Genomic DNA, 25258 nt, shown 5'->3' with positions numbered 1-25258 from the left:
ACATAGAAATCTCCACACTTGGGCTTGAAAAATTTCATAAACAGGCTGGGTATGGGGAGAGAGGGGAAGAACGAAAGTATCTTTGTAGCAGCGGACATTCATCCATTTAAAAAAGTATATTGAGGACTTCCCTGGTGGCGCAGTGGTTAAGAATCCGCCTGCCAATGCAGGGGACACAGGTTCGAACCCTGGTCTGGGAAGATCCCACATGCCAGGGAGCAACTAAGCCCGTGTGCCACAACTACTGAGCCTGTGCTCTAGAGCCCACGAGCCACAACTACGGAGCCCATGTGCCACAACTACTGAAGCCCACGTGCCTAGAGCCCATGCTCTGCAACAAGAGAAGCCACTGCAATGAGAAGCCCGCGCACCACAACGAAGAGTAGCCCCTACTCACCGCAACTAGAGAAAGCCCGCGTGCAGCAACGAAGACCCAACGCAGCCAAAAATAAAATAAATTTATTTAAAAAAAGTATATTGATACATGATAATGGTAATGTCTCACATTTATGAAGCACTTTACAGTTGTATATATGTCTTCTCATTTACACAAAGAAAATGAGGCCTAAAATTTGGCTATTAGATTTAACACCGTGGAGCTCATGACGATCTTTTTTTTTTTTTAAGATTTTTTTTAATGTGGGCCATTTTTAAAGTCATTATTGAACTGGTTATAACACTGCTTCTGTTTTTTATGTTTCGGTTTTTTTGACCGTGAGGCATGTGGGTTCCTAGCTCCCCGACCAGGGATCAAACCTGCAACCCCTGCATTGGAAGGCAAAGTCTTAAGCACTGGACTGCCAGGGAAGTCCCTCACAATGATCTTGACAAGAGGTTTTGGTTGGCCAGTGTAGGAATCAGCCTGATTGGACAGGATTCAAGACAGAATGGGAGGAAGACTGGAGATGGCAAGTATAGACAAGTTGTTTGAGGCTTTATGCTATAAAAGTGAGAGTGAAATGGGGAGGAAGCTCTAGAGGGATGTAGGGTCATGAGTGTTGTTTGCAGGATGAAAAATATTACAGCATGTTTGTATGCTGATAGGAATGAACCAGTAAAGCAGGGAAACTGATGATCCAGGAAAGAGGAGGGAATTGCTGGAGAGACATAGGTTAGTAGTAGGGGGATTGGCAACTACTGCCCAAATGGAAGGACTGGCATTAGATAGGCTCACAGACAGCTCATCCCTAGTAACGGAAGGCCCAGTATGTGGGCAGAGATGCAAACAGGTAGGAAGATGTGGTGGGGGCGTGTGGAACTATCTTCCCTGACTGCTATTATTTTCTCAGTGAAATAGAAAGCAAACTCTAAAAGTAAGAACGAGAGAGGAAAAGGTAGAGAGAAGTTAGGGAAATAGAGGCTAGCAGGCAACCTTAAGGGCCCACTTGAGACCATGAATTTCAGGCACAGCTGGTGGGCATGACTGTGTCTTTCTTTTCCCCTGCACTGTATGGCGGCCTGGGTGCAGGAGGAAAGTAGGTGGAGAGTGGGGTTTAACCAGGTTTGGGGTTTTGCCAGGCAAAAAACAAGGAGGTGAGGGACTTCCCTGGCAGTCCTGTGGTTAAGACTTGGCCTTCCAATGCAGGGGGTGCGGGTTTCATCCCTGGTCAGGGAGCTAAGATCCCATATGCCTGGCGGCCAAAAAGCCAAAACATAAAACAGAAGCAATATTGTAACAAATTCAGTAAAGACTTTAAAAATAATCCACATCAAAAAAATAAATCTTAAAAACGAAAGAAAATGATCAGGTGAGAGAAGAGAAAGCTACCTGAAGGTGTAATCAAAGGAGTGGCTATTATGACGGACCGGTATTTTTGAACGAATGAATGAATGATTTCAATACTGGGGAGTGGCTGGCCTCACCCAAGCTCTGAGAGACCCGGAGAAGCACGGTCAGTGGGTCAGTGTGCCCCAGCAGGTCCCAGCCTCTCCTCCCAGTTCACATTTCTGACCTCCCTGGGCCTTGTAGGGCCGCGCTGTGGGGCGGCCGGCAGGGGGAGCGCGAGGATGGCTGTGGTCGGGCTCTCCGGCTTCAGTTCGGGCTCCCTGCCTGCCCCACCGCCCCGGGTACCACGGCCACTCAGGCCTGACATCTGCTCTCTAGTTGATCTTGATGAACTCGGCTCCCCGCAGGACCATAGCAGGAACGCTACCTCGGAACAGGAACGTAGTCGCCAAGACTAAATTCCGCTGAGGAACCACGGAGCAAGAACGTGGTCTCAGCCGCAGTCCCGGACCTCTACGGAGGCGCTGGGTGGGGCAGGCTGCGGGGCGGGGCGGGGCCGGGCCGCGCCGCGGGGCAGCCAATAGCACTTCAGGGGGCGGAGTCGTAGAGGCGTGCACTGCTTCCGGATTCTGCCGTCACAACAAGGCAGCCAATGGAAGAGCCAGGGAGGGGCGGCGCGGCCAATGGCGCGGGCCGGTTAGATTCAAAGGTGCCTATAAAGTGTCCTGCGCTCCCGTGGTGGTCCGAGCTGTCTTGTGTCAGAGCGTCGCCATGGCTCTGCGGTCCGATGGCCTGGACGAACTGCCCGCAGCCTGCCTGTCGCCGTGCGGGCCGCCCAACCCGGCCGAGCTGTACAGCGAGGAGCGGCGCTTGGCGCTCGAGGAGCTGGTGGCGGGCGGCCCCGACGCTTTCGCGGCCTTCCTGCGACGCGAGCGCCTCGGCCGCTTCCTAAACCCCGACGAGGTGCGCGCCATCCTAGGCGCGGCCGAGCGGCCCGGCGAGGAGGGCGCGGCAGCGGGGGCCGAGGATTCCTTCGGCTCGTCGCACGACTGCTCCTCCGGCACCTACTTCCCCGAGCAGTCGGACCTGGAGCCGCCGCTGCTGGAGCTCGGCTGGCCCTCCTTCTATAAGGGCGCCTACCGCGGGGCCACGCGCGTCGAGGCGCACTTCCAGCCCCGCGGCACGGGCGTCCGCGGCCCCTATGGCTGCAAGGACGCGCTGCGCCAGCAGCTCCGCTCGGCGCGAGAGGTGAGCGTCGCGGCCCGGCTCCTCGGGTCACCTCGGTCCCCGGTCCGACGGGACACTCCCTTCAAAAACGGGAAACTGAGGTCTGCTAGGAGCGCGAGCCGGGTGGTCCCGGGGTCCCGACTCGCCCCACTCTGCGTGTATCCCCTCGGATCCCCGATCTCCTCCCTGGCCGCTCTTCGTGGCAGGGGAGAGTGGGAGGAGTCTCGGTCCCCAAGACGGCGGATTGTGCCCAAGTTCCAACTCCTAACATTCACATTCCCTGGGAGGGTGATCAGAAGTCCTGCTAGTTACAGCTTTCAGTTAAAACCAGTTGTCAGACTGTCTGTCAGCCAACTCTAGATCCCGCTTTCAGGAGCTTCTTAGGAGATGCAATACCTAAGAAGCGCATAACCTAGGGGAAAATTCCTGAAAGTTGTCCCCAGAGACAACTGCAGGGCATTAGGAATCTATCATTGCTAGTCACCTGCACGTGTCTTTTGTTGTAGAAAGCAGATACATACCAGAGTGGCAAAGTGAGCCCCGACCCTTTTTCCTCCTGCAGGCCTGGAGGGGAAGTTGCTCCTTCAGTGAATGGGTGGGGAAGGGAGTTTGCGTTTCCATAAGCTGGAAAAAAAAATGCAGATACCCCTGCATTAAGTCATCTCTCTCTTCACAGTGGGTTTTGGTGCTGTTGTCTGACTCTTAGTGTGACAAGGTATTGGGGTGCAGTGGGAGGTTTTGTCTCTCTGCCAGCCAGGATGAGACTGCAGCAGGGTGCTGGGTACTAGGGATCTGGGAGGAAGAATGCAGCCCAAAAGGTGGGAGGGGTGGGTAGGGTGTGGCAGCAGACTCGTTCCTCCAGAGCCATGATCAAATGCCACCTCGCTTGCTGACTGGCAGTGCCCAGCTTCCTGGCTGTCTGCCTGTGCCAGAGACATGGCAGGTAAAGCCCCAGGCCACGGTAAGACTTGGTAGGGCTCGTACCTGTGTGTCTGACTGTGGTTATGATATCTGTGCATCAAGGCAATTGAAGTAACCAAGAAGGGACAAGCCCTGACTTACCAGTGTCCCTGCGCTGGGTGCTCTTTGCCTGATGGTGGGGTTGCAGTGCGTAGGGGGTACGGTAGGCTAGTGCCTTGCCTTTGTGGAGGTAGGTGTGGGCTCCAGCTAGGCTATTATCAGTCCTGCAGCGCTTTGGGTGTGCTGAGGGTCCTTTTGATGCAACAGACACTATGGGTTCAGCGGGAGGATTGAAAAGATGGAAAAAGACACCATTTTAGGATAGGTGTGCCTTCCCAACGATCACGTCTAGGGGGAGAACTTGGGCACTTGGAACTTCAGAAAAGTAATGAACGGGTCTCCATGAAAGAGAGCGGAATTGCCCTATCCTCTTGCTTACATCCGATTTTTAGTGGTAGTGGAGGGGCACTGGAGCTAAGACCAGAGGGAAGACTGTCCATCAACTCATGCTGGTCTTAGAAGGGGCTCAAGGCTGATGCTCAGACACCTTTGTCTTGTAGGCATTCTGTAATGCATTCCTGGGTAGAACCTCTTGCCGTGCTCTGTGCCCTAGTCCAGCTACACACTTATATGTTCAAGATTCTGTATTTGGAACCTGGGCAGTTTTAACTGAGAAAGGTGGTACGTTACCTTTAAATCTGATGAGTATTTTCAGTGTCTCTGCCATATGCCAGATTGCTTGCTTATTCAGAGCCTACTGTGTATTGGACACTGTGCCCCAGGGGCTGGGGCCACAGGTGAAGGACATGATCCTTGCTTGCACTTGAGAGTTGACGGTCTGCTGGCGGGAAGCAGTGAGGAAGTTGCTGCAGGCTGAAGAAAGCTTTAGGAGTGATGGTGACCTTGGAGCTGGGTCCAAGAGGATGGGTGGGGCTTGCCAGACCAGAAGATAGGGACCAGCCCAGAAGTGTGAAAACACCTGGCATTTGGGGAGGCAGCCAAGTTCCTCACAGCTGGAGCAGAGAGTATGTGGGAGTTAATGGTAGGAGAGGAGGCTGAAGGGAAAGACTGACGCCAGACTGTCGAGGGCTTCGCACGCTACTGGAAGGAGCAGTGGGGAGCCATCGCAGGTTTAAAGGGAGGAGAGGAGCTGATCAGATTGGGGTTCCTGAGCAGTAAATGCTGGCGAGAGCAGGAAGGGGGATGGGTTAGAGAGGGGCGAGACTGGAGTAGAGGTGGTAGTACGGAGGGGCTTAGGGATCTACACGTGAGAAGGGGGTCGAAGGGGGTCTGTGCTGAGGCAGTGCTGGGGCTCGGGCAGGGGAAGAATTTTAGGTAGAATTGACAGGACTTGGTCATTCGATGGACCGGAAGGGTAGTGAGGGAGAGGGCAGGAACGTAGGCAAGGCCAAGGAGAAGGTATAGGAAGAATTGAGGTTTTTTAGCTTGGGTGAGTGGTGATGCCACGAAATTAGAATACAGGAGAAGAATGAGGCTGAGGGTAGGGATGGGGAGGTGAGTGGGATTTGAGACACGCTAAACTTGAGGTCTCAGACACCATCTCTTTTATGTAAAAAAAAAAAAAACCCCAAACCCCAAAACATACTAATGCTTTCTCTGCCAGGCACTGTTCCAAGTAACCCTAAGGTAGGTGCGATTATTAGCTCCATTTTGTGGCTGATGAAATTGAGGCATAGAGAAGTTAAGTTGCCCTGAGGTCACACAGCCAGGGAATGACAGAGCCAGGACTCAAACCGAGGCACAGCGTCTCTTAACCGCTATCAGCCACCACGCTCTGCCTTGTGCCCTGTGGAGGTAAGGAGGCGTCGCTGTCCCCAGGTGGACAGAAATCTGTGGAGGAGACAGGTGTTAGAGAGCTAACCTGGTGGCTGGTCCAGTGCGGCTGCTCCAGGTAGAGGTGTGGGATGTGTACACAGGAGCGGCTGTGTCACTCCGAATACATCCTTTGAAGTCCAGTGCCTGTGACGGCGAGGACTGTGGAGATGTAGGTCTCAGGCTGTTTCCAGATGAGATGAGAAGCCGTTCTGTGTCTGTGTTCAGATGGCGAAAGCGCTTGACGGTGTGATTGAGCACTTTTAAAGGGTCAGTTTCTGTGCTAAGCCCTTTACCTGCACTCTCTCAGTTAACCCTCCCCAACCTAAGAGGAGGCCACAATTAAGAAGAGACCAGGCACAGAGACGATAAGTAGCTTCCGCAAGATACAGTTAGTGTGGGACAGAGCTGGGCATGAGCCCGTCTGCCTGGCCCCTGAGCCCGGGCTCTCGACCACTCACCACTCCACAGGGCCCCCTGCCATGAGGGAGGGTCGGTGCTGTGGTAGTTTTCAATAAGCTGGGTTTTTTTTAAGGGTTTCTTAAGATTTGAACTTTTAATTTCCATGTTGCATATTGAAGAAAAAGGAAAATGACGATGACAGGACTGGATCTCCCCTTGGCAGGAAGGAGACTGGGGTGGTCAGGGTACAGGCACAAGAAGCCAGGCTCACTTGGTAAATGGTGGTGTCTGATCCTGGCTCTGCGGCCTCAACGGATGGTTCTGGGATGGGTCCTCATCCAGGACTCATGTTGCTTTTGAGCCGTTTAGGCTTGTAGGGCCTCTGGCACCGAATAGTGCTCAGTAGGTACAGCGGAGACCTCTCACGTGCACCTTTGATCATTCAGCAAGTGAGTTTGCCTGCCTATCTGCTCAGCAAGGACTTGTCCCAGGGTAGGTGGGACCAGGGCTGTGAACCTGCCAGTTCTGCCGTTGGCTCAGTTTCTGCGCACCTTTCAAAGCGTGGGTCTGCTGTGTTGAGTGAGGTACAGCACCTAGAAACACACGATTTATGTACAGCGTGGCTTCTGAATACAAGCTGACTCGGTGTCAGTTGAGCTTCACCAAAGCCGGAGGAAGTACTGTTTTGGACTTTTTTTTTCCCCCCTTTGGACTTCTTGAGAGCTGAGATGTCTGCTCTTAGGAGAATTTTGAACTACACAGGATTTCGCCCTTACACACATACTCTAGAATCTATCCCTGTACTACTGTATTTGTTGATGAGTCATTCATTTCTTTGTCTCTGTTGCCATGTGAATCAGCGTTGGGCTGGGCTCTGGCCCCCACAGATCGGCTGGGAGTGGAGACCTTGCCTGGAAGTGCTGTGTGCCCTCACTTGGTGATGTGCTGTTGCCGAGGCTCTTGGGATATTCCTAGCGTCTGGATGGGAGCTCACAGACAAAGCTCACCCTGCTAGGAGGTCCTGCACTCTCCAGAGCCATTGCTCTTACCAGCCGCCCATTCCCTACGAGCTTTTGTTCCAAAGGGGCACTTTTGCTATGACCTCACACTTGGGCATCCTTTTGATAACCTGAGCATTTGTAAAAAGCTGTCGTTGTGTTGACAAAGAGTCCTGCCTCCTAGGAGGAGTAACAGCTGAGGAATCTGTTGGAGACCCCTGGTGTGCGCGTGGATGTATCCAAATTAAGGCCCTCCTGGCCTTGCACAGTCCTCCTCTGAGTTGCAATTGAACCTGTGCAGTGTGAGCAGTTCCTGTTCGGAACCCAGGGCAGGCTTTCTCAACCTCATCACTATTGACGTTTCGGACGGGATAACGCTCTTTGTTCTGAGGGGTTGTCCTGTGCATTGTAGGATGCTGAGTAGTATCCCTGGCCTCCACCCAGTGGATGCCAGAAGCACTGGCCCCGCCAAAAAATGGTCATCACGTTCAAAAATGTCTCCCCTGGGGAGGGGGTCAGGGGAAGAAGGAGTTACTGCTTTAGTGGTTAGAGTTTCAGTTGGGGGTGATAAAAAAGTTTTGGAAACAGATAGTGGTGAGGGCTGACGGCATTGCAAATGTAATTAAGGCCACTGAATTGTATGCTTAGGAATTGTTAAGATGGAAATATTATGTATGTTATATATTTTACAATTTTAAAAAGTGTCCCCAGACATTGCCAAATGTCCTCTGAGGGGCAAAATTGCCCTTGGTTGAGAACCAGTGTCCTAGGAAATCTCACCGATGCGTGAGATGCTGCCCACTAGACTAAGTGTGGCTACTTTTTGTCCCTTCCTTTTGGTTCTGTGTGTCAGGTTAAGGATTTCAGAGTCTTTCGCCATTTCATTTCTTTCTTCTTTTTAATTGTGGTAAAATATATGTAACAAAATTTAGCACTTTTTTAAAGGGTACAGATCAGTGGATTAAGGACATTCACCATCACCACATGCAACCATCACCACCATCCAGGTCCAGAACTTGTTCATCTTCCCAAGAGGAGCCTCTGTTCCCACTGAACAATAACTCCCCATTCCCTCCTCCTCTCAGCCCCCAGCAACCACTATTCTGTTTTCTGTCTACCATTTCATTTCTTTATTCTTTTCACCTGGCATCCATTGGGCAGTAGAGAAGCTGCAGAATTATTCTCTGGTTGCTTTATGGTTAAAGGATAAGTTCTCTCATGAAGAAAAGTAGTAGGCCTACTGGCTTTTTTAAAGTCCGGATGCAAATGATAGAACCTCTGGAGGGGAATCTGGCAATATTCAGCAAAATTTCAGTTGTATTTACCCATTGACCTAGCAGTTCCATGTCTGTGTATCTGTCCCAAAGATACACTGGCGAAAAATATGAACAGGCCTATGCAGTTGGCTATTTGTTGCAGCACTGATTATAACAGCAAAAGGCTGGAAGGGCTCAAACATCCATCAGTGGCAGATTGGTGAGTAAACGGATCCTTCTGCACAGTGCAGCGCCTAGCAGCTCTGAAAAGGGATGAGCGCTAGCTCTGTTTCCTACGATTAAGTGGCTAGAACCGCAGTGACCAATGCGGCAGCCGTTGGCCACCTGTGGCTATTTAAATTTATGTGACTTAAAAGGAAATACAGGGCTTCCCTGGTGGCGCAGTGGTTGAGAGTCCGTCTGCCGATGCACGGGACACGGATTCGTGCCCCGGTCCGGGAAGATCCCACATGCCGCGGAGCGGCTGGGCCCGTGAGCCATGGCCGCTGAGCCTGCGCGTCCGGAGCCTGTTGCTCTGCAACGGGAGAGGCCACAACAGTGAGAGGCCCGTGTACCGCAAAAAAAAAAAAAAAAAAAAAAAAAGGAAATACATTAAAAAACTCAGTTCCTTTATTGCACCAGTCATATTTCAAGTATTTAATCACTGCTTATGGCTAGTGGCGGCCATGTTGGACAGTGCAGATACAGACCCTCCACCATCTAAGAAGGTTCTGCTGGGACAGCACTGGTCTAGAACAACGCGTATCATACGCTGCCTTGTATCTACAGGGGGGATATGAGCATATACATATACATATGTATACACACATATACCTACTCGTTTAGTAACATAAATGAGTATGCGTACACATGCATACTTTTATTTATATTTTTTAAAAAATGGGAGAAACCCAAAACTAGTTGAAGTTATTATCTTTGTGGGGAGGGCAGAAGAGAAGGGACAAGGATGGAAGCTAGGTGTCTCTGGATGTAGCTTGTTTTGTCGATTGGACTTGGAGCTAGGCAGATGTTTTACATAATTATAAAAAAAAAATAACTCACGATGATAAAGCCCCTTCCCCCCGCAAAACGTCTCTTAATGCTTTTCCCTCCCTTTGAAAAAGCCCAGCCCGCCTGTGTACTTCATGCTGGAATAGTGCAGAGGAAATGTTGCTGTATGTGGCTGGTCCCTGCACCCCTGGGGCCATTGAAAAATTGGTTTACCCACCCCTGCCTTCCCAGAGGCGCCCCAGGCCACTCTCTGCAGATAGAGGCTCCATCGGCAATTTAATCTGATACTTAAATTGCTAATTTTATAAGAGCCCATGAAACTTAGAGAAAACAACACGCACGAATGAATTTAGGTTTTGCTGTGGAAATTGACGTTCTTTTTGTCTTTAAACCCTGAAGTTGATATCAAGATCATTATTGAAAGATTTTTATTTTAATTTTTAAAATAAATTTATTTATTTATTTATATTTGGCTGCGTTGGGTCTTCGTTGCTGCACGCGGGCTCTCTCTAGTTGCGGAGAGCGGGGACTACTCTTGGCTGCAGTGCGCGGGCTTCTCATTGCGGTGGCTTCTCTTGTTGTGGAGCACGGGCTCTAGGCACCTGGGCTTCAGTAGTTGTGGCGCGTGGGGTCAGTAGTTGTGGCTCGCGGGCTCTAGAGAGCAGGCTCAGTAGTTGTGGTGCACGGGCTTAGTTGCTCCGTGGCATGTGGGATCTTCCCCCGACCAGGGCGGTAACCTGTGTCCCCTGCATTGGCAGGCAGATTCTTAACCACTGTGCTACCAGGGAAGCTCCATTATTTAAAGATGTTAAAAGAAATTTCCAGGAGAAAATTTCTGTTCTGTTAAAATCTGTAATACATGGGGTGAAAATATAGGTCTTTTTTTTTTTTTTTTTTTTGCAAGAAGGTCTCCAGAAGAGGCAGGAGCCCTGGGGACTTGAAGGAAGTCGAATCGGGTGTCACTCAGTCAACGTGAGGAATTCAGCAGTCAGGCTCTTGTTGACCACCAGACAGGCTGATGCATCTTTGCACGTGCGTAGACCTTTGGTAAAATTCCAAGCATCTCTCACATGTGTCCTTGCTTTATGACCACGGGTGGGAAGGGAGAGAAACTGAGGTGCAGTGAGAAGGGGTGAGTGACACAGACTTCCTGCTCCAGGCAGAGGAAGAGCTGGAATGAGAACAGGAACGACCAACCCTGAGTAGCCCCTCGAGGCTGCTCAAGTGCCTGCTCAGAGCCCTGCCCCGCCCATCGAGGGTGTGTGAATCAGATGATAGAGCTCGGAGGAGCCGTGTTTGAGGATGCCGAGCTCAGGTAGAATGACTTGGCCAGGGTCGGTGGCAGAATTAGGACTAAGACTATGACAGCTGCCATATAAGGGCTTTCTGTGGTGCCAGGAACTGTCAAGTGTTCTCTCTTGACCAAACCCACTGCAAACACTACAAGGGGGGTAGCATTATTTGTATGTTGCAGAAGCCAACAGAATGGAAGTAACTTGCTAGAGGGAACACGGTGACGAGAAGTGGAGGAGCCTGCATCCACGTCCAGGTCTAGCTCTGTAGCCTGTTCATGTAGCATCTGTGCCTCCCAAGGTTTCCTGATTTAGTCAGTTCGGAGTTAGCAGAACTGCCCGCAGAAAGAAGTGCCTGCTGTCCTAGGGCATTTCAAGGTGCCTGACGTTCACTCGGCAAGTTGTTTTGTGTTCTTAGTGATCCTCCTTTGTGATGGGCTCAATCTCATATACTTCACGGAATACTCTACTGATCCTTCCAGGATTTAGTCTAAGCTTTCAATCATTTGAAGACGGAACATTAGATTTGTTTGCAATAATGTTTAATCTAACACTTTTTTTTTCTTTTTTGGCCGCACCGTGCAGCATGTGGGATCTTAGCTCCCTGACCAGGGATCGAACCTGTGCCCCCTGCATTGGAAGCACGGAGTCTTAGCCACTGGACTGCCAGGGAAGTCCCAATCTAACACTTTTTAATAGGTAGCTCTGGGGTCAGCTGGGCTGAAATTCCAGCTCCTGCGTTTGCCTGAGTGTGTCACCTTGAACAAGTCACCGAACCTCTGCACGCTTTATTTTTCTTATCAGTAAATTGGAGATAACAATTAACGGGGTTTTCAAATCTCGGGATACCTCTTTAGAGCTTCTGGCAAACAGAAAAGATTTCAGTTCTGTGTGAAAAGTAACATACACAGGGCCTGTGCAGAATACCCCGGGGACTGCTACCTGTAACCACGTGGATCACTGGGTCCCATGGTATAAATCATCGAGGGACGGGTAGGAGTGACTGAGGGAGGAAAGGCTTGAGGTTTTGTCACCTGCGATGATGCCATGGGACTTGATGCAGGAGTGGCTGCTGTAGATGTGGCTGGAGAAGAGCAGGAACAGCATGGGGACTGGCAGCAGACCAACCATCCAGGCTCCGACAGCTGGGTGTTTCCTCTTTAGGTGTCATGTTAGGACCAACGTGCGCTGAGTTGCAGATGGGCTTTTGACCCTGGATCGGACACTCACAAGCCACCACTTGCAGAGCTTTCCACCTCTAGGAGAGCGGGTAGGCTCTTTGTAGCATAGGCTGGGACAGGGCAATACCCACCGTGACCATGTGGGCACTTGATGAGCATGGGATGCCCGCCTGCCCATGTGTCTCTCTTTCGTCCATCCTGCGGTATGACTCAGGGAGTGGGAGTGATGACCGCTTTCAAGTCCAGGTGCTCTCCTAGGGCCCAGCAGCCTGCAGCGTGGACGCCAACACCTAGGAGATGTGGCCAGCTCTGCAAAGCAGACACTCAGCTGGCTAGCAAATGAGCCCAGGTCATTGCTCAGTTCAGAGAAGAGTCTGTCCCTTCACAGACTTGAGAAGCCCCAGGTCTAGTTCAGCTGCGCCGGGCTTGGTTGCATGGGGGCGGGGGTGGGGTGGGGCTGAGGGCAGAGAGTAAGGGGGAGCGGGGATGGGGTCTGGAAGGAAGGCGGGCCTTCCTGCTGACTGCTTCCACCCATAGGGCTGTTCTTCCTCCAGAAGTCTTTTAAAGGTCCTGCTCTAGAAAGAGGAGGGGATGTTGGATGCAGGGGGAGTCAGAGGGAGAAGCATCTCCATCTACCCTCTAAGTACCCGGTGGGCGTTCAAACCCAACTATTTTCAGCACACAGGAAAGGTTGAAGCTTCAAAACCAAGCAATGAAACTAACAGCAAATTAGATACTGACTCACTACCTAACAAAGGGGGTTGTTTGCACAATTGTTTTGTTAAATGATAAATCAAAATTCAGTTTGGCAGGCGCCTTATGCTGTGGGCCCCGCTCCTGGGGCCCTGCTTCCAGCAACCCTCCAGCCCTCTCTAGCCCGGCCAGCTGGGCCCACTTCCTCGGCTCTGTCCCGGTGGCACCTGGGTGCACATCCATCGGCCCCGTTGCGCTCACCTCCTGTCTCTCCTGAGGACGGGGACTGACCCCGGATTGATTTTCTCTCACTTTCTCTTATGAGCTCGACTCATTCTCACATGTGTGTATTCAGAACCCCTTTATGAAGTTTTACTGCCACCTCAAAATCAGTTTCAAAACCTCTCTCTCTCTCAAGATTGTTTCTGTTTCTGTTTGCTGTTTGTGTGGACCTGAATCAGCCTCCCTCCACCCCCATCTCTCCTCCCTCATCCCAGGGAGAACATTGCTTACCTTTCCCACGGGCCCCTTTCCCTTCTCTGTGACCCTCATGGCTTCCTGCCTGGCCCACCGTCAAAACCTCTATCACTGATTTTTATTCTTTCAGTCTTTAGTCCTCCTAAACATTTGCTGAACCTAAAAAGCTACCTAAGTGCCTGCTGTGTTTCAGGTACTTAGGTGTGTGGCCCTATGTTGCAGGAGGGGGGCCACATCTCCAACCAACACTTCCAGCATCAGCTTCTTCTGTCCTGTTGGGTTCATCACTAAACTCATCACTCATCCTATACCTCCTCCCCTCCATGGCCTGTATGATCCTGACACCTTGGTTGGCATCCAAGGCCTTCCATGCTCCTGCACACTCACCTGTCTCTCAGTCACGTCCTGTCGCTCCTTCTCATGCATACTCTGCGTTCCAGCCAGACTGGGACATACCCCATCATTTCCTACATCTTCCTCTGTCATCATGTGGCTTCCTGCCGGATGCCCTCCCCTTTGCTTCTCCCCTGTCCAAATCGTCCTGATTTGTGATTCAACTCAAAGGCCATCTCCTCCAGGAATCCTCCTTTTCTCTCCTTTGGTAAACATTTGAGGGCCTGTGTTGGGTCTACGCCTGCAAGGGAGATGCTTTACTGTCTCCCCGTCCCCCAAAGCGTTCCCCTGATTTCCTTGCCTGTTACAGTAAGTATCATTTTCCTTCTCTGCAGCCCGTGTCCTCTCTTTGTGGGTAAGTCAGGTGCATGTCGAATCCTTTATAGGCCATCTTTCCACCTAGCACAGCGTTCAGCCCACAGTAGACTCTGAGGTGCTGGCTGCATTTGAACACCTAGTTCATGCCTGAGCAAAGCCCTTTCCATGCTTTGTCTCATTTAATCCTCACAACAGCCCTGTGATGTGGATGCTAGATGATATTATCCGTATCTTCCAGAGGAGGAAACTGAGACTCAGAGAGATTAAGCAACTTGCCCAGAGTCACACAGCAGTAAGCCACAGAGCTGGGAACTGTGCCCACACCTTTCTGCCTTTTAACCAGTAAGTTGTTTGGCCTGAATTAGTGGGATAGATACATCTCCAGATAGGATGTATAAAAATGCATTGGAGGACATAAACTTTTGAAGATGCCACCAATTTAGAAGGAACACTTTTTATTTTCTAAATCATTGTCTCCAGTGGGGTTTAGCTGTACCCTTTGCCAAGAATAGCTCACAGCTGGGGCTTTGGCAACATTAGAGAAAGGGAACCAGAGAGATAAATTGTCTTTCCCAGACTCCCTCACAGCAATGACTTCCTGGGAGCTCGCATTTCTGCGTCCCTTCTCCTGGTGAACAAGACTCTGAGGTGTTAGAGATGGACAGTAAAATCGTCTGTCTCTGCACTTCTTTTTTAAAAAATAAATAAATTTATTTATTTATTTTGGGGGGGCTGCTTTGGGTCTTCGTTGCTGCACGCGGGATTTCTCTAGTTGCGGCGAGCAGAGGCTACTCTTTGTTGCAGTGCGCGGGCTTCTCATTGCGGTGGCTTCTCTTGTGGAGCACGGGCTCTAGGTACGCGGACCTCAGTAGTTGTGGCATGCGGGCTCAGTAGTTGTGGAGCGCAGGCTCCATAGTTGTGGCGCACGGGCCCAGGTGCTCTGCGGCATGTGGGATCTTTCCGGACCAGGGCTCGAACCTGTGTCCCCTGCACTGGCAGGCGGATTCTTAACCACTGCGCCACCAGGGAAGCCCCTCTGCACTTCTTTGATACCCAAATACTTAAGGGATAATGACTCTCGGGTACTGGCCTGAGTCCTCTGGGCCCCCAGAGATGAATCAGTCCCATTGAGGGGCCTCTGCTCTCACAGACCTGTAAGTCAGTCACCTTAACGTTCAGGAAAGGATTTAATGTGATTGGAAGAGACTCATGTTTTTACTGATGAGGTTATGAGGAGGGTGGTACATTGCAGCTCCAGCCTGCAGAAGAGCTCCAAACCTTGGCTTCAGGGAGCGGTTTCCTAAGGTGACAGTCCTGGCTCTGACCCGATGCAGGGGCTTGTACGAGACCCGCATGTTTTGGTTCCCCCGCAGACCTGCCAGGAATTAGCTGACGGCCATGCTTTCAAACCTGCAGAGGGTGTGATTAGAGGCTTTGCTGCTGGAGCGGCCTCTCTTTAAGCAGGAAAGCCAGGAGCTGGGAGATGTTTCCCTGCGCTGAACTGTCTGGACGGCTGAAGCTCTGGACTGGTCAAGCGAATCAATGAACAGATAGCAGAGGGATCTCTTGTATGGGCACTTGATATGGCCTAGTCATTTAATGCTCACGACAAATCTATTTTGCAACGAAGGAAACAGACTTTTGAAGCAGCTGTAATCTACCCAAGGCCACGTGGCTGAGGTGGCCCTTAACTGTACTGTGTGCTGAGTGGGGACAATTGATTAGGAGGCACAAATGGAGCCGGGTCGTTGGGGAGCAGAAAGGACTGGTCCAAGCCGCAGGGCAGCATCCTTAGGACATATTTCCATGCTCTTGTTGCAGGCTTGTGCTGCGGACAGATACCAGAGAACTTCAGAGACCACCTTTTACAGAGGAGGGGCTGGTGCTCTGGAAGCCATTTGGTTAGATCCTGACAGGTGGAGGGAGCAGACGTCATGAAGAGGTGATGTGCAGCGACAGAGGCAGGAGGTGGGAGAATCTACTTGCCTGGCTCAGTCAGTTTCAAGCCATGAGTTGGTGGTGGATGAGGTGGCCCTTTCTAGATTATAATAGAAAACCATATTATGATCCAAAACCAGACAATAAAATCAGACTTGGAGACTGGTATACCCAGAAGGGGGGCCTCAGAGAGACTCTTAAGTTTTTACATACCTGTTTTACAGACATGGGCAACAAGCCACGTGTCTAAAATGATGGTGGGTTAGCTGCAGAACCTAGATATCTTGCCGGTCTGAGCTGAGCTTGTGAGACGGGGGTTTTAGTAAAGGAAGAGAGTTGAATGGAACAAGTTCATAGGAGGTCAAAGTAGTGGATGAATCTATAGTTTTGAGAAATTTGCAGTGTGGAGGAGAGTGGCTGGGTCAAGTCCAGATTTGTAGCATACAGTGGCCTGAGTGTCTTTGGAGACAGACAAGAGTCCACGGTGAGTGGAAAACTGATACCGCAGAAGGAGAAGGAAGGGAGAGTATTGTAGGACAGGAATCCTTTCCCAGCTCTGAGACGGGGTCCAGAGTCCGGACAACGAGCTGTAAGGTGGTGTCCTTGTGGGTTGACCGCTGGCTCTTCTCTCTGCCCCACGCCCTAGGTGATTGCAGTGGTTATGGATGTTTTCACGGACATTGACATCTTCCGGGACCTGCAGGAAATCTGTCGGAAACAGGGAGTTGCTGTCTACATCCTTCTGGACCAGGCCCTGCTCTCTCAGTTTTTGGATATGTGCATGGATATGAAAGTTCATCCTGAAGAGGAAAAGGTTTGTGTTACACTCTTTCTAGTTTCACCAGTCAGCAAATAATGACTGAGCATCCGTGACCTCCCCGTTGGTGGTGGTCTCCCCGTTGTAAGGGCGGGACCTGAGGCCGTGAGAAAAGTCGTTTGCCTGAAGCCTCACAGGAAAGAAAGACAGAGTCAGGTTCAGACCTTGGCCTCTCCCTCACGTCACGATGCCTCTTAATGGGGAGCTTGTCTGTTGATGGCAAGATGCCGCCTTGGAAGCTGCTGCTTTTGACTGCAGCACTGGTAGGCTCCAATTTTAATTGTAAGGACCACCGTTTACGGAGTCCTGCTGTGTCCTTGGCACTGTCCTAGGCTCTTGACAATGTTACGCAACTTAAATCCTCACAGCAGCCCCATCAGGTGAGTGGCGTTATACCTGTGTTTTATATTGGGAAGTGGTGACACCAAGAGCCCAGTGTCTACAACTAGAAAGTAGTGGGATGGAGTTTCCCCATCTGTCGGCCTGCCTGCAGCCCCAGTGTTCTTAAATCACTGTCACATGCTGCCTCTCGTTTCTCATTATTATAAAATTAGACTTTTTATGTCCTTTGCTCTGAGCATGAAAGTAATTTGAGCTTAAGTATTTAAATGTAAGGTTATGTAACTTAGCAAGCTTGTTCCCTTTAGTAGAAAGGCAAGAAAAATAGTCATTTATTACACCATTCACTTCTTAAAAATTAAGCAACTTAAGAGCTTCAGAACTTAATTCAGCAACTTGGTTCATCACCTTAATTCATCAACTTAGTTTCTCACCTATGTGAGCACCTACTCTGAGCTACTCATTGTTCCAGGTACTGGAAACAAAGCAATGAGCAAAGTGAATGAAGAGGTTGGACTTTGGTTCTGTAGGCTACCGCGTAGGGGACATGAACTTACCGCCTTGCTATTATCAAGCAATTTGGTTTACACAATTTTGACTGTTTAACTTCTCTTGAGAGCTCTTGTTGGTTGTTCTCCCTCAAGAGGAAACAGGATTGGGTTTAATTAGGTAGCTACTAACTTGTCACTAGTGCTTCAAAGCAAATCCATGATGGAGGTAAGGCTTGGAGCTTGGAGATGGAATGAAACAGTCAGCCCTGTGACCTGACAGTCAATTTAAAAATGTGTCAGGTGGACCCAAGGGAAATGCAAGTCAGGCCTGGAAAGTGCATCGTCATCTAACTACATGTTTAGTCCATACCTGCTCTGCCGCAGAGCCTGGTGAAGAAATTGAAGGTGTTGATGTTTAATTTCAAGGTGCTCTTGCTGTAATTGAGGCTGTGTGTGGGCAGCAGGAAGATCACAGAATAGCCCGGCCACGACTTTGATCGAGTGACTGGCTCTGATTCATCCACTCAGCAGAAATCTAGGAGTATTTGCTGACTCAGTTGCCTGCTGAGTTGGTTGCTGCCTTTGTGGGTGTCTGGATCCTCTAGGAAGGGTCAAAAGGAGATCTGTCTTTTTGGCCTCACCCATGTTCATCATGTCTTAACTTCTTCTTCGGGAAGCACCATTTGCCATGGAGGCTTCTCTCACCAGGGCCTGTGTGTGCTGGTGAACCTGCCCCTCACCAGAAGAAGTGGGGGTGACTTCTTCTGCCCTGGTGCTGCGGCTGGTCCAGAATGTTGGGTGTCCTGCCTGCAGGAGCTTGGTCACACGTTTGTGTGCCGGCACTCAAAAGTGCTTTGATTGTAAATCAACTATACTCCAATGTAAAATAAAAATTAAAAAAAAAAAAAAGTGCTTTGACCACAATCACAGAGGCCTACATAGCATTCAGGTAAGTTCCAAAGGGAAAGATGCACAAAACCACACTGAAATCTGCCCACAGTGATATTCTTTATGCTTGTTATTATATGTTGACCCTTTGAAGCTCTGCTCAGGGATCGCCCGGGAAGCCCTCCCCTGCCAGCTTCATGTGCACCTCTATGGAAGGTTCTAGGTTTTTTGTCTGTTTGTTTTAATTTTCATTTTGAAATAATTTGATTTACAAAGGAGTTAGAAAAATAATATAAGGCATCCCTGGATACTCTTTGCCCAAATTTTCTAAATGTTTACATTTTACAAACCTCAGCACAAATTTCAAAATCAGGAAATAAACTTGATATAGTCCTATTATCTACTCTGTAGACATGATAAATTTCACTCATCATTCCATGAATGCTGGTTTTCTTATCCAGGATCCAATCTGGGACCATATCTTGCATTTAGTTGTCATTTCTCCTTAGCTTCCTCTCATCTGGAGCTGTTCCTCTCTTTCTTTGTCTTTTAGAGTCTTGATGCTTTTGAAGAATACTAGCCAGTTTTCTGTAGAATATGGGTTTATCTGATGTTTCCCCATGGTTAAATTCATATTACGCATTTTGGTAAGAATATTGCAGAAACAATGTTATGCTATGCCCTAATTTTTTTGTTTTGTCTTTTGTTTTTATTTTGAAGTAGCGATAGATTCACAGAAGTTGCAAAGATAGTACATAGAGGTTTCCATGTATCCTTCACCCAGTTTCCCCCAATAGTTATACCTTATGTAACTTACAGCACAATATCAGAACCTGGAAATTGACATGGGTACCATGTGTGTCTATTTCGTGCCATTTTATCACATGTATACATATGTGTACCCACCACTGCCAGCAGAATACAGAGCTATTCAATCACCACAAAGACCTCCCTCATGCTACATCTTTATAGTCACATCCACTCCCCTCCTCGTGCCCTCCCCTGCATCTTTCACCCCTGGCAACCACTAATTTGTTCCCCATCTCTGTAATTTTGTCATTTAGAGAATGTTATGTAAATGGAATTATACAGTGTGTGACCTTTTGAGGCTGGCTTTTTTTCACGCCCTTGAGATCTGTCCAAATTGTTGTGTGTATCAATAGATTGTTCCTTTTCATTGCTGAACTGTATCATATGGTATGGTTGAACCATAGTTTAACCATTCACCCGTTGAAGGACATTAGGGTAGTTTCCAGTTTTTTACTGTTATGAATAAAGTTGCTATGAATATTTGTGTACAGGTTTTTGTGTAGATGTAGGTTTTCACTTCTTTGGATGTTATGTCTTGCTATAGTGTTTAATCATTACTTTTTTAAAAAATAAATTTATTTATTTATTTTTGGCCACATTGGGTCTTTGTTGCTGCGCATGGGCTTTCTCTAGTTGCAGAAAGCGAGGGCTGCTCTTTGTGGCGGTGTGTGGGCTTCTCACCGTGGTGGCTTCTCTTGTTGCGGAGCACCAGCTCTAGGTGTGCGGGCTTCAGTAGTTGTGGCACGGGGGCTCAGTAGTTGTGGTGCACGGGCTAAGTTGCTCCACAGCATGTGGGATCTTCCCAGACCAGGGACCGAACCCGTGTACCCTGCATTGACAGGCGGATTCTTAACCACTGTGCCACCAGGGGAGTCCTAGGCTATTATTTATTAGCAATGCTATTAAACTAAAGAGGAGGAGAAACATCAGCTTAGCTTCTTTAAACCTTTGTTAAAATGTTATCTGTCACTGGCATGTTTTCTTTGATGATTTTATCCCCCCACATTTTGTTTCAAAGTCATTTCTTGGATTCTATTGTTTAGTGTCTCCAAAAAGTGAATCTTCTAGAGCACGTGTCCACATGAACCGAAGGTCTCAAAAATAAGTATGCATGCATAAAAAAGCATGCAAGAAGATGAACTAAATGTTAAGTAGCGTTACTTGAGTCCTGAGAATCATCTGGCTTGCGTGCTGTGGGTGTTGTTACCGAATGGTGACCGTGAACCACTGACCTGCTAGTAAGCTTGTCTGTTTGGAAATTGTAAACTAAGGCTTCTTTTATCATGTGCTCACTGGATCATTCATTTCCTCTTCTCCCACTTCCCCCACCAACAGCTGATGACAGTTCGGACGATTACAGGAAATATTTACTATGCAAGGTCAGGAACTAAAATTGTTGGGAAGGTTCATGAAAAGTTCACACTGATTGATGGCATTCGTGTGGCTACAGGCTCCTACAGGTGAGTTTCTGACTCGTCCATGCTTATTAATCTAAACTTTTCAGAGGAAGTGTGCTATATGAAGGTAAAAGCTGCTTTTTCCTCTCAGTGTGAGCCTTTATGGGCAAGCCTTCTGCTATGTGTGCATCTGTGTGTGTGTGAGCTTGTTAATCAAAGCCTCCTCCTCTGGAAGGTGGTCGGGCTGGGATCCCCTCCCCTGCCTCGTGGTCCACAAACCTAAAGTACAGAGGCTGAAACTTGCCTGGAGACCCGATAATGAGGGAGTCCTAGATTCAAGGCTCAGCCAGGACTGCAGTGGATGAATTGGGGGTTAACAGAGACAGGAACAGTCTCAACTCCTGTTCCTTGGGGCCTTTGACCCCCCACGTCCCTGCCCACTTTAAGGGAAGGGCAGTTGCAGGCATCAGCCTCAGTGCAGAGGGCACAGCTGAAGCAGCCCCCTTACTTTAATCCTTCACCTTGCTTCAAGCCTTGTGATTTGGTGCTTTAGTCTAGAAAGTACTGATCCATGCTTCTGGCTCCACCTTTGAAGTCCCATGTTGGCACGGCATCTGAGGGTAGAGAGCAGGGAAGTTGAATGGAGGGTGGAGACAAAGAGTGGTAAACACCAATCTCCAGAGGTTAAGATACACCATTTTTTTTTTTTTTTTTGCTGTATACGGGCCTCTCACTGTTGTGGCCTCTCCCGTTGCGGAGCACAGGCTCCGGACGCGCAGGCTCAGCGGCCATGGCTCACGGGCCCAGCCACTCCGCGGCATGTGGGATCTTCCCGGACCGGGGCACGAACCCGTGTCCCCTGCATCGGCAGGCGGACTCTCAACCACTGCGCCATCAGGGAAGCCCAAGATACACCATTTTTACTTAGGTCTCTCTGATGGTGGTGTGTTCTGCCACCTCTGTGTTAGACTCTGATGTTATACGTGAAGTGTGTCTCTACAGTTTAAAAAAGAAAAACGGGGACTTCCCTGGCGGTCCAGTGGTTAAGACTCCGCAGTTCCCCTGCAGGGATCATGGGTTTGATCCCTGGTTGGGGAGCTAAGATCCTGCATGCTGCACAGCCCACCCCCGCCCCCCCAAAAAAGAGGGATAGAAAAACGTATATATATATTTTTTTTTTTGCGGTACGCGGGCCTCTCACTGTTGTGGCCTCTCCTGTTGCGGAGCACAGGCTCCGGACGCACAGGCTCAGCGGCCATGGCTCACGGGCCCAGCCGCTCCGCGGCATGTGGGATCCTCCCGGACCAGGGCACGAACCCGCGTCCCCTGCATCGGCAGGCGGACTCCCAACCACTGCGCCACCAGGGAAGCCCCAGAAAAACGTATTTGTGAAGAAGCACGCATCCCTGAATGATAACTATGTGTCAGCCCTGGGTAAAGGTGGGTGTGCAAAGGCTTGTGCAAGATGAGGCCAGCAGATCAAGGAACTCTTGGTGTCTTTCTTTTCAAACAGTACTGTCATTGCTTGGAACAAAACTTGAACTCTTCTTGGAGACTTTCTTTCATAAGATGTTTGGAAATAACAGGAGGAAACTAGATTTTCACCCGAAGTAGGATTTATCTGTATTACCCAAACTTAGCTCCCAATGGTTTTTTGGCTGTTCTAAAAAAATATAAAATATAAAAATTACCCCCTACAAATGAAATATGCTACTATTGAGGACGAGGACGAGGATGGCTTCTGTTTGTTGAGGACGTTGTAAAATCCTGGTGTTAGGTGTCCTGTTTACATGATTGCACTGAGGGTTTCTTTCTTCTCAGGCTCTGAAGGCAGCTCTCAAGGTGAATTTGCATTAGCCTAGGTTCTTGGTTGCAAGAGACAGAGTTGCTACTATGTTTTATGATTTCTTATGTAAAACACCCTACTCCTGATACGAATTTCTGTATCAGTGCGGTGACTTCAAGTGCAGAAAGCTAACTCAAACTACTGTATGCAAAACGGAATTTACTGGCTCACATAACTTGAAAGTGTTGAAAGGGACCCTTTGTTTTCAGCTCACCTTGACGTAGGGGCCATGCATTCATCAGAACACAGTCTCCTGGTTCTGCTTTTCTCTAGTTGATCTTTATTCTCTGTCAGGCTCTCCATTTGCAGGCAAAGATCCAGGCTTCCTCACGTGGCCTTCAGTAGCTGTTTCTCAAAGAGGGAGACTTTCTTTCTCTCTGCACTGGTATCAGTCTTGCAAAATTCCCTGGCTCTCGCTAGCTCACATGCCCACCCTGCATAGGTCCCCACATCCCAGGGGATAGGATACTCCGGCCAGCCTGGCTCACCTGCCCACCCCTGTTGTGACTGGAGAGGGTGCATACGTGAAGCTGTCTGCTCTGGGAGGGGGCAGGGTTCTGTTACCATGGGAAGGAGGAGGTACGCTGGACAGGCAGGGGCGCACGGCCACTTGTCAGCTCTAAACGTGCGTTGAGCAACAGTGTCATCGTTAGAATGACAGTCCTGTCTCCCTTTGTGAAAAGGGCAGCATGGAGGAGGGACCGGGGCCCAGTCTAGGCTCTGCCACTAGCTTCCCCCTGTGTCATCGCTAGGCACCTTCCTCGCTTCTCATGGTGAGGGCGCTGGCCTAAGTGCTTTAGGAGCCCTTTCTAGTTTTTAGCAACTCTGAGGCTGAGGAGTGTGAATTTTGGCCGTTTTACTCTTGTGTTAACGCATTCCTAGGTTATGTACTGTGTTAAGGCAACTTGCATTCACACTACATGGTAGGCGTGCTGTCACCAGAGTTGTGACTTATGTCTCAGGATATCTGGGCTTTATATTCAGGTTGACAGTAAGTAAATGAGGATCGCTCATCCTTACCAGCTTCTGTTTGTTTGTTTTTAATCCTCAAGTTTTACATGGACGGATGGCAAATTAAACAGCAGCAACCTGGTCATCCTGTCCGGCCAGGTGGTTGAACATTTTGACCTGGAGTTCCGGATACTGTACGCACAGTCAAAGCCCATCAGCCCCAAACGCCTGTCCAGCTTCCGGATCAGCGGTAGGTTTGACCATCTCATCAACCAGAAACCACTGTGCAAGGAGCTCACGCTGGGCAACCTGCTGCTGCTACGGCTGGCCAGGCTCTCGAGCAGCCCCAGGAAGGCCGAGCCGGGCTGTGAGGAGGGCCAGGCAGAGGCCGGGCGCGAGGACTCTGAGGCCTCCACCATCAGTGAGGAGGGCTGCTTCAGCAGCCGCAGAGACAGGCTGGAGGGCGGGAGGGCGACCGATGCCACCACTCAGACGGAGCCAGGAGAGGAGACGCCCGCCGTGAGCATGAGTGACGTGGGGACACAATCCAGCATGGCCACGGCGTGCGCTGGCACCCAGACTGACATGGACGAGAATGTCCTCTCCTTTCTGGGAACCCAGGCTAAAGAGGGGTCAGCAGTATCAAAGACGTCTGTGTCGCGATCCTCCAGTTTGAGGTCTTCCGCCTCTCTGTCCTCCCAAGGCTCTGTGGCCAGCTCCATCGGCTCCCAGACTTCCCTCAGAGCCAATGACGTCGTCACACCTGGACACCCCAAGTACTGGAGCACCCCCCACTTGGATCTGTGCTCTAGGGACTCATTGAGAAAGTTGAATAAAGAACGGCAGATTCACTTTGCCGGAATCAGGTCCCGGCTCAACCACGCGCTGGCCATGCTTTCAAGGAGAACGTTCCTTACTGAAAACTACCTCAGTTTTAATTCTGGAAGTTTTCCCAGATCATCAGCTAATTTGCTGGCTGTTAGAGAAATCACACTTTATCCCTCCTCTCAGTGACTGCTCCACACGTTCAGGGCGCCTGGCTTCACCCGGGCTTGCAGTAGACATCGTCGGAGCGTCCCACTTTATAGAATGTCTCCTGTCCTAACTGCCTTTCTTTCACCCTGATTTTCTTTGAATTCTGTAAACCGCATATTATTTTACATGCTTTATTTTTATTTTGTTCTTATCATGTATAAGCCAGGTCTTGGTTTTATGGTTTCAACACTATGGGTACAGTTTCTTTGCACAATTTTAATACTGATCTCTCTTCAAGAGAATGTTTCAGTGTTCTCAGGTAATTCAGATAAGAGATAAAATATGTGTTGCCTTTTTCTAGGTTTGTATGCCCTATTGTTTTCGAGGTTTGGAACGCTAGTTTTCATGATCAAAATCCTGTTTAGGAAAAAACTCAAAACTCTGTTTCTTAAGTGTTTATCTCTTCTTTAGGATGTCTGTGTTAGCATTAAACAGATGTAAACAACTTTTGTTTGGTGGTTGCTCATGTCCGTTTTTTTGTTTTTTTCTTCTCTCTGGCACTTTTCTGTTTAACTATAGGAGTGTGTTACAAGTATATGCACCTAATATCTAGCTGTGCAGTTTTTATTTTTTTTTAAATAGTCTTGGGGTGGAGGAGTAGATGATCCAAATTATAAAAGAGAAAATATCCGTTTAAAAGTTAGATGGGGGCTTCCCTGGCGGCGCAGTGGTTAGGAATCCGCCTGCCAATGCAGGGGACGCGGGTTCGAGCCCTGGTCCGGGAAGATCCCACATCTAAGAGCAACTAAGCCCGTGCACCACAACTACTGAGCCTGCGCTCTAGAGCCCGCGAGCCACAACTACTGAGGCCGTGTGCCACAACTACTGAAGCCCGAGTGCCTAGAGCCCGTGGTCCACAACAAGAGAAACCACGACAATGAGAAGCCTGCGCACTGCAACGAAGAGTAGCCCCCTCTCACCGCAACTAAAGAAAGCCCGCGCACAGCAACGAAGACCCAACACAGCCATAAATTTAAAA

General features: G+C 49.5%; 1 protein-coding gene across 1 annotated transcript; it reads left to right on the top strand.

Annotated features, from left to right (window-relative positions):
- The first annotated feature begins 2353 nt into the window (after positions 1–2353).
- On the top strand, positions 2354–25258 carry FAM83D (family with sequence similarity 83 member D). The gene is made up of 4 exons (XM_079945859.1): positions 2354–2974; positions 16352–16519; positions 20386–20510; positions 23346–25258. Exons 1-4 carry the CDS (start codon positions 2498–2500, stop codon positions 24256–24258), a joined length of 1683 nt encoding a protein of 560 aa, XP_079801985.1. The 5' UTR covers positions 2354–2497; the 3' UTR covers positions 24259–25258.

Source organism: Stenella coeruleoalba, assembly GCF_951394435.1.
Source record: "Stenella coeruleoalba genome assembly, chromosome: 15".
Classification (NCBI taxonomy): Eukaryota; Metazoa; Chordata; class Mammalia; order Artiodactyla; family Delphinidae; genus Stenella; species Stenella coeruleoalba.
This window is presented reverse-complemented; position numbering and strand designations above follow the sequence as displayed.